General features: G+C 37.2%; 1 protein-coding gene across 1 annotated transcript; it reads right to left on the minus strand.

Annotated features, from left to right (window-relative positions):
- Positions 1 to 2,897: 2,897 nt before the first annotated feature.
- LOC102702234 (disease resistance protein RGA5-like) lies at positions 2,898 to 7,303 on the minus strand. Its single transcript, XM_015843349.2, has 2 exons — positions 6,157 to 7,303; positions 2,898 to 5,351 (listed from the first exon to the last, which is right to left on the minus strand). The coding sequence occupies exons 1-2, from the start codon at positions 6,948 to 6,950 to the stop codon at positions 3,353 to 3,355; spliced, it is 2,793 nt and encodes a 930-aa protein (XP_015698835.1). The 5' UTR covers positions 6,951 to 7,303; the 3' UTR covers positions 2,898 to 3,352.
- Between the last annotated feature and the right edge of the window lie 2,983 nt (positions 7,304 to 10,286).

A 10,286-nucleotide genomic window follows, 5' to 3' on the forward strand; every position in this document is an offset into this window, starting at 1 on the left:
TGCCTTTGCATGCATACTCCCTCCGTCCCAAAATAAACCATTTTTTCACTTTTTACCTACAATTTTTAACTCTTCATCTTATTCAAATTTTTTTACGATTGATATTTTTGTTTTTATTAGATGATAAATCATGAATAGTACTTTATGTGATTAATTTTTTTCTAATTTTCTGAAAACTTTTCAAATAAGACGAATGGTCAAACATTGGACACGGAAACCGGAGAATTGATTTTTTTTTAACAGAGGGAGTACATCTGTGACACTATTGTCTCTGTATCTGCGTCAGGGTCGCTGCCATCACCGCCTCTCCATGCCATCAGAGTCCCGCCTCCTCCACTTCTGCGTCCTCCTAATTAGGGATGAAAGCGGACTAGCAGTATTGTTTTCATTTTCGTATTTTTCATAATCGGAACCAAAATACTTATAAAAAATGTATTTGAATAATGTCGAATACAAATAAGGAGTAAATTCAAAATGGTATAAATATGGTAACGGATATTTATAGGAATATAAAAGCCCCTTGTAACAAATTCTCAAAAAGTTATAAAAAGCGTGTATATCAAAGAATAGATCAAGTTGATTAATTTTTTTAGTAAAATACTTACATATAGTTGTACATACAAACAAGGGTCCCTACAAACAAACAAGTACAAACTAATAATATTACTTGGCTTCATAAAAAATGCAATCTATAAATATATTATATTATAGTCATATAAGATCATATTTAAGAATTTATATCAAAGAAAAATATGTCACTATAAATAATAGGACCGCCATGGATTTCAGTTTAATTTTTTCAAACAAAAAAATAAATTTAGAATTAACAATAGGAAATTGTCTTCATCCTAAAGTCACAAATAAGTATTTTATAGTTTTGTAGTTAGATACCATATGTTAAGTTAGAAAAAACAAATGAATTAGGCTAGAGTTATGGCCTAAAGTACAAGTTATTATGCATTAGAGGTATGGATAGTTGCTAAACTGAATCCGGTTTTTGACCGGATGCTTAGTCTTACCGTTTCTGTTTATGTTTCCAAAAAAAAAAAAATCTGAATTCATTTTCGTTGCTAAAACTATCCAAAAAATATCATCGGACACTATTCAATTTCTAAAAAAAAGCATATGGATGTTGGAAACTATATGAACTGATTTTATACCAACTACTAACTCCATGCCACATGCTCTTCCCTTGATGATGCCCCAATGCCTTGCGTGGCCACCTCGGCGTCGACTAGGTGACGGCTGCTTGCCGCGGGGTATGGACTCCTAGGGGCAGATCCGGAAGAAAAAAATAGTGAGAGCTGAATATTTCTTCGTCAAACCTTTAGGAGGAACTTCATTCCATATTTGTACATTTATGGTAGAAAATTTAGTGGGGGGTCTTAAGGGCGTTCTATGGGCCTAAAGCCGGTAGTGGGGGCTAGAGACCACCTAACCCTATGACAGATCTGCCACTCAGGACTCCTATGGTGACCGGTGAGGAGGTGCAGACGGCGGAGGAGAAGATACTTTTGTGCTCTGGTTGGGTATTTATTCTAGACTGTTTTTCATCACCAACTTCCCCAAATCCCTTTCGGACGAAGGCAAAAAAAGTTCTTTTTTGTCTAGGAACATGTTCTTGATTTATGACAATAGTTCATTTTGGAACTCCTTGATGTCTCTGCAATTGCAACTTTCAGTACTGTGAAGATTTAATCATCTCAACCAATTGTTGTCCTGATGTCAATTGTGTAGGAAAAGCATGTTCTTATGCAATTCAATGAACTAGTGTACTCTTTGTGCAATTTGAACTCTTGTAAAGATTAACAATGTAGATTATTGTGAATTGTGATTTCTTGTAAAGTTAAACAACAGTTCTCTTGTAAAGTTAACAACAAAAAAATTGTGGTGCAATAAATGAGGCAATTCCTTCTAGATTTCATGTGAATTGTGAGCATTCATCTGCTGCATATGCTTCTTGACTAACCTCCTTCAAGAGTACTTTTGCAAGTTCTTTTAGCTTTTTTTTTTTGCAAATAGTTATGCAGAAAGCTGTTTTAAAAATCATTTTATTTTTAAGCTAATACTTAATTAATCCTACGCTAATCGGTCGTTGAGGATGTTTTTCTAACTCCTCTAAACGAACGCAGCTAAGGGAGTACTACCTCTGCTTCACAATCTAAAATGTTTGACTTTTTTAATTGTACCGTTTGATCATTCGTCTTATTCAAAAATTTAGTACAAATATAAAAAATGACAAGTCATGCTTAAAGTTTTTTTTTATAATAAAGTAAGTCACAAGCAAAATAAATGATATTTTTATAATTTTTTAAATAAAACGAATGATCAAACATTGCAACAAAAAAAGTCAAACATATTACGTCATGAAACGGAGGAAGCAATTATTTAGCATCCCAGCTTCAACCATCGATTCTTTTTCCTACCCAAAGTGGTTGATTCCTACTCATGCAAATCAGTTCCTGGCCACCATTATGGTGCATGCATATATAACATATTTAATTCATTGATTTGTATAACCAAAAACTTTTTAAGTGCTAGATTTTGCATTTGGGTAGAATTCTGGTTACTTCCCTGTTAGGCTAATATCGATTCAGACTTTCAGTAGGGATGAAGATACCTTTTATTGTCAGTCTAGCAGAACGGAATTCTTAGCTTTTCAGGATTTATTGCTTTTCTTTTCATCCATGTTTTTTAGGGTTCTGCAAAACACTGGAGCACATCTTTGTTCTTCAAAGGCAAGGGCTGGGTAAAAACAACAAAATAAGAACTGCAGTACATAAAAGACAAACAGTAATATATGAATGAGAATTTTTAGATACAGGACAGATATTTTAGATAATGGAAGCTTTATCGATCTTAGATAATTACATTAAGGTGATAGCACCGTACCGAGAACGCAGATAAAGGATAGATATGCATAGGATAATAATCAAACCATTTGTTTAGCTGTACATATCAACATTTACATTTACAGTAAGAGAAAAATAGCTAACAGACTGAATCAAGTAGGCTGGAAATAAACTGGAGATGTGAAAACTAGCATTGGCCTGAAAGGGGCCTGTCATCACAGCACAGAAATTGTTGTACACACCACATAGGAACCCATTTAATCCCCACGAAGTAAAAAAATGACAGTTTTACAGGGAGCAGGAATGCATACATACCACCAGCATCTCCCACCTCAACTGGCAGCCAACTTGAATTGTCGCTCATCTCCTCTCTCTTGTGTCTTCTCGTCAAAAACTCTGAGAAATTCATTTTTGGTCAGAGAATAGCCCGGACTTTTTTAGCAAGTGAAGCCGATGTCAGTGGCCTTACAAACCACATCCTTCTTCACAAGTAGTCACCATTAGTCATGGTCATCAGAAGGATAATTCCAAGGCGCACCTCCAAAAATCAAGTTAGCACCAGGATGGTGCGCGGCAAACACACTGCTCAACGCAGATTTTGAAGCTTGTATGTCACGTTTGTTGGCACCATACTCCCGGTTTATGTGAATTTCTCTTAGGGATGCTGGCAAGTGCTCAATGCCGACTGGTATGCAAGTGCCGCTGCATTGTTCCCATCCCGTTGCATCAAGCCATAGCTCAAGCCTCTGTAGCTTGGGCATAGAACAAGCTTTGAAGTCCAGGAATGGCTTATGACACCTGAAAACCAAGTGCTTGAGAGATTGGAATGCCATGCCCGTACCGGAGAAGACGATTCTTTCTTCTGGGCACACAAGAATGCTCAATTCGAGGTGGACAAGGGAAGGCAAACATGCAAGAATAATAATACCATCATCCATGGGCACTGCCTTCCTAATCGTAAGCTTCAAGCTGTGAAGGTCACGAAGCTGTACAATCCACGTGGGTATCCTGGAAAACAAGCAACGTTCCAGATGGAGCTTCCAAAGACGGTGAGGTGGAGGGGACAGTGTGCTCAAGCCATCAACCTGCAACCATGAAGGAAAATGTTTCAGAAGAACAACGTTCCTGAGGCTGCTGGGAGATCGTGAAAGTCTTTCCAGGGAACAACACAAGGCTCCAATACGTCTAGACACATCCTCCGAGGGCTCAGTGCTGCTGCAGTTAAGTTTAAGATCTCTTATGTTGGTCAGCTCACCAAGGCATTCAATATTGCTCATTGAGTTTTTTGTCAAATCAAACCACTCTAGGTTACGCAAGGATTTCAGGTTGCCAATCCCATTGGGCAGCACTGTATTTACTGGAATAAACAGCTGTGACAAATGGGGCAAAGTAACAATATCTGATGGAATGCTCAATTCTTCTGATGTATGCAGCTCAATTGTCTCCAAATGCCACATTCCACCAAGTTGGCCAGGTAGCACCAACTTGACATCATGTGAAATTTTTAAATATCTCAGCAGAGACAATCCACAGATACCGGTAAGGTCCACCCTTGTTCCCCTCCATCTCCGAGGAAATTCGAGAAGTAGAACTCGCACATACTTGAGTTCCAAGGATGAAGGCCTAAAACTGTTATTGAAAAATGCAACTGACCGAACTTGCGAAAGTGATCTACTGTTTGATGCTGATATGACACCATCCTCTTCACCAATGTAGTGGAAAGAGACTCGGCGGATCTTGTGCAGTCCTGGTGCCACAGTATTTCGATCATCTATTACAGAAAGGAAGTTCTCCTCAGAAGACTTTGATCTGATAATTTCTAGCATTGTATCATGTATTCTGCAGGACAACACCTCATCATTGTAATCTATATATATGGGCTGGATTATGCTCCTGTTGATAAGCTCATTGAAGTAGCTACCAGCAACATCATCCACATCTAGACCACTGATTTTACTCACGAAACCTTCAGCTATCCATTGTCTTACCAAATCATTCTTCTTTATTATGTAGTCCTCTGGATACATACTGACATATAGAAGGCATGTCTTAAGATGGTGAGGAAGGTTATTGTAGCTCAGTTCTAATATCTGCCTCATTCCACCCAAGGTAGGATTTCCTTCAAATATGGATCCCATAGAATTATTTACATATTCCCAGGTAATGTATGATTGACCAGTTAGAAGGCTAGCTATACTGATGATTGCAAGTGGCAAGCCACCACACTTTTTTAAAATATTAGCTGTAACATCTTCAAATATATCAGGGAAAGCTTCATGAGATCCACATATTCTACTATAAAGGAGTCTTCGTGAATCTTGTTCAGTAAGTGATTTCATCTTATAAATGTACTCCTGACTATTGGAGCAACAAGTGCTAGCAATAGACCAAATGCGAGTAGTTGTTAATACCCTGCTGCTATGGTTGTTCTCTGGAAAGGCACATTTAATAATGCTCCACACAAAGGAATCCCATAAATCATCAACCACAATGAAGTACCTGCCGACAAATATATCCATGGATTTCTCTACACAATATCAACATAATGTAGAACATAGATGAAATTATGCACAATGTCAAAGAGAGATAAATAGCTTTTTGGCAAATGAAACCAGATAGATTACTAATTATCTAATGTGGACAACAGATAAAAGTAACATTGAAATTCATCTAATTTTGTCCTTTCTTTATAAATGGTACATAATGATTGCCAGCATTAATTTGGTAAGCTTAGGGGAACTTTGGAACATAGCGCTTTTTTTAGACAAAGGAAGCTTATATTGATCTTAGATGATTACATCCAGGTGATACAACCACACCAAGACCACTTTGGAACACAGCACCTTAAAGTAATGATTGTAGGATTTAATGATTTATCCATTGATTAATACCTTACTTTGTATACACCTTTCACAAGATTGAAGCACATTCATTACTTAATATGGCATTGTATACTTTTAATAGACAACTTAGTACTGAAAATTCCGTTACATATTCTTGGTGTCAGAAATTTCGGTATGGCAGTCTGAGCTTGCAAATTGAATTTCAGAACTTAAAGCATTTAAATTCGAATTACTTATAGTTAAAGTTATTATGAGCATGATCTACAAGACTTTGAACCACACTTAAAGTAGGAACCAAAATTTCGATGCATTTACCCTTAAAAGCTGTAGCCTTGTAGTTGTAGGCATGGTAATCTTTTAGAATTTAAATGCTTTTTTCCAGATAATGTACAGTCTAGATTCTCTTTATGTAATTGCATCGAACTTACTACTGAAAACATTCGATAGATAATAATCATTACCTTCTATCCCGTAGACTATTTATGATATCATTGAGAATGCAGTCCAAATCGGAGGTGTGAACAGAGTACTGCCCCCTAACTTGCAACAAAATTCTATTGAGAAGCTTTGGTATGTCAGGTTTCTGAGATACCGACACAAATGCTCCGCAGTCAAACTGCCCTTCAAGCTTGCGATACACTTCCTTTGCAAGAGTGGTTTTCCCCAAACCTCCAAATCCCACAATAGAAGCCACCTTCAACCCTTGCTCTTCACCCATCAGCAATCTGACGAGCTCATCTCTCGGCGCATCAATACCCACAAGGCCAGCCGCCTCTGCGTAGATCGCGACCACTCGCGGGTCAACCGCCGCATGACCGGAATTTGGGGGTATGTACTCATCAATCCTGTACCTCGTGCGGCGCTCGCTCACCTCCTTCACAAGATTCTTGATCTCCTGGATCCTGTTACCGATCTGGTGGCGTGCCCTTATCTCCTTGAGAAATTGAACCCACTTGTGGACAAATCCGGTGCTCCCATCGTTCTTGGCAAGGCCAAGGTGATGCAAGAAGTCATCGAGGCAGTCCTCGATGTCATAGGACATCTCCCTCACCTGGTCCCTCCACTCTCTGGCCTGGCCATCGAGCTCATCCATGGCGGCCAGCTTCTCAAGAAGAGCCCTCATGCTTCTCAGCTCGCCCTCCAGGGACGCCGCCTCCTTCCGGACGCCTCTCAGCTTGCCGTACTCTTCCCCCATCACTGCCGCGAGCTTGGATAGGAGGGAGTTCATCACACCGCTGGAAGCGCTCGACGCCATGGTTTCGGCGGCCAAAGATATCTCTGCTTATGCAGTACGCACTCGCCTGGAGGAGGTCAGATCAGATGCCGCCGTGGATGGAGCGACGACCGGAGATGGCCTCCACGTTGACTCGCCGGAGCCCGCCGGTCTGGTCGCTTGCAGAATGTGGCCCGACGGGACGTGAAACGGGGAATTTCCGGTCGTAGTACCCTCGTAGTCGTACGGTAACATTTTTCTTTCACATTTGTATTTTGAAATATTGCTGCCGCTCTCTCCCCCTCAAGATACTGAGACTTTATGTATTTTATATGTACTAAGGTTAATACGAGAAATAATAGGTTGAAATAAGAGAACAAGTGAATAATTGGATGGGAACGTAGGTGAAGAAGCAGTTGTATCGTGACTTGTGAGACTCAGGTGGAGGAGCAGGGGCAGATCAAGGCAGCGATGACCATGGATTGTCTTTGGAGTTCGGAGGCTGTGGCGCTGACTCCTCTCCATCGCATGAGCTCATCCCCATTACTAGAGGCTACGCTATATGCTGGTGACCCTCAATCACGTTAGCCGAGGGCAGCCTTGAGCGCATATTCGCTACAGTCACATTAAATATTTATGGAGTGATGTTGGTTGCTACTAAAATAAATTCATTTTTAGGTTGATATAATTTTTTATTTTTCGTTTTATTTGAAATTTTTTTACGATTAATTTTATTATTATTATTAGATAATAAAATATGAATAATATTTTACGCGTGACTATTTTTTTAAAAAAATTTTATAAATTTTTCAAATAAGACGGATGATCAAATATTGGACATAGAAATCGAAAAATAAAGTTTTTCTGGGACGGATGTAGTACTAAGATAGTGTGATTTTTTACTCTGTAAATTTTATTAGGACTAACATTCATCTTAGGACGGCCCCGTATTCAGAAAATGTCTTTGAACGTGATTGTTGCCTTATGTATATTGACATATAGTCAAACATCTGCTAATTGTCATGTAAATAGTGGCCGTTTGGTTCATTACTTCACTTTGTCATGCCACACATTATCATGAGTGTGTTTGTTTTGATAACATAGTTGTGTTATGTCAAACTTTCTTATTCTTGAGTTCCACGTGTTATACTCATAAAACTATAAAACTAGAACTAAAATTATCGTACTTGTGATTAACTATTTCTTAGCCATACTTTTTACCATGTGTTACAACTTGTCTAAGCTTAGTTATGGCAAGCTTAAACATGAACCAAACAATCTCGTAATGCCTTGCTGTGCTGGCTTAGTTATTGCTAGCTGACTGGATTGTGCTTTTGGAGTTTTTTTTTCACAGTCTGGCACTCTAGCTGAGAAGGAAGTAGGTTCATGAGAAAGGTCTTTAGTCATCACACCTAAATCGACGGTGTTTTTTTAGGTTGGTTATTCCTCGATTCCTGTGTATACGCTCTCTAAACTATTAAGCGGTATATTTTTTATGAAATTTCTAAGGTAGATTTTTTTAAAACTTTATAGTAATTACTTCCATTATTTATATCATAAAATAACTATCATATAAATTAGACAATATTTATCTGTTATCTAACAAAAGAACACGGCCTGAAAATATTTACTCCTTATTCATGCAACCCAGAGGAATACACTGTCTGAAGAAATCTTGCTGTTCAAAGTAAATTGAACCTAACTCATATATACTCATAATTCTTGCTATTTGCTGTGCATGCTGCTAAACATTCAAAGTGAACCTGAACATCATCCTTCTCGGGCAACAGCTTATGAATGTTGCTGAATTTTCTGAACATTGTTTATGCCCTCCTAATTCTTGAAGTAAAAGGATCAAGGAATACATAGAGATTATTCACAATCCTATAGGCAATGTTGTTATTTTTTTTCAGGTCCTTTGTGTTAGTTCAGCACAATAGAACTTCCAATTTTCAGTATTGTGCATTGTCTGTACTCTTGTTTGATGAATTTTGTGGAAAATGCAGCACTGCAAAGATTATTCACAATCCTGCGGGCAATCTTGCTCTTTTTATTCAAAATCTTTCTAGAGTGCTTTGATTGACACTGACTCATATACTGCACGGTTAACTCACCCCGAAGGATGCAAATGCTCCTGATGCAGTAACCAAGACTTAGTGTTTTTAATAGACGATGACGTTGACTGATATGTTCAATCTTTCTTCTTGTTTAAAAAAAATTATGCAAATATATAAAAATGTAAGTCGTGCTTTAATAGCAAACTAAATCATAATAAAATAAATGATAATTATGTATTTTTCCCATAAGACAATGGCCAGATATATATCTCCAAAACTTAACAGTGCTATAGATCGAAAACTTTTTAAGTGATAATATATTAACATCCTGGAATGACATGCATACACAATTAATGAAGCGCCATTACCTCTTCTGGTACCTGCAAAAGTTTGCACAAAAAACTCATGAGGAGGGTAGACAGTGCAAACCATGAATGTGTTTGATTGGTTAAAAGAATCCGCAGAGATGTAACAATCACTGTTCAAGACATATAATCTATTTATACATGCCACCTCGTGACCTTGTCGTCTGAATCACTCTATTTTTAGATGATGTAGAGCCTGTTTGGGGAGCTTCTAGTAGCTAGAGATATCTTATCAATTATTCATCTATATAAAATATTACAAAATAGTCATATATTGGTTCTATTTTTCATCTCTAAAATACAAGTTGTTCCAAAACAATACTACCATACCTATAATTCATATTTTTATATGTCATCCACCAACCCTATTATATATTTTGTCTTATCAAATATTTATTTCGTATAATGTAATATAGTTCTATATTGGTTCTATTTTTCATCTCTAAAATACAAGTTGTTCTAAACAATACTAGCATGTCTATAATTCATATTTCTCTATAGCAAAGAACATGCATTTAGCTATTTTAACATAAAAAAACTATACATACATAATTAGAAACCTCAACAACATTTGCTAATCTATCTATATTATTCTAAAAGAAGATAACAATGGTCACAGTGAATCTACCATTCACCAACTATATTATACCAGTAATGTGCCTATGCTATCGCTACTGTGTGAGAATATGATTGATACTATATCAGTTGTCAAATTTATTTCATATAAAATAAGATCAAGTATAAAATTGATCCACATTATGTATCAAATACAATTAACGCAAAGTGCAAATAATATGATCTCTCTATATATATCCAACAATAATATTTTCATATTATGAACAAAACACGTCTAAATAGAAAAAATAATATAATGTATAACATTAATTAACATGTTGTTGGTATAAAGAAGAACAAAACAGAAGCTAAGTTTAACATGTTCGCATAGGCTAACTTAG

This window comes from Oryza brachyantha, chromosome 12, assembly GCF_000231095.2.
Source record: "Oryza brachyantha chromosome 12, ObraRS2, whole genome shotgun sequence".
Lineage (NCBI taxonomy): Eukaryota > Viridiplantae > Streptophyta > Magnoliopsida > Poales > Poaceae > Oryza > Oryza brachyantha.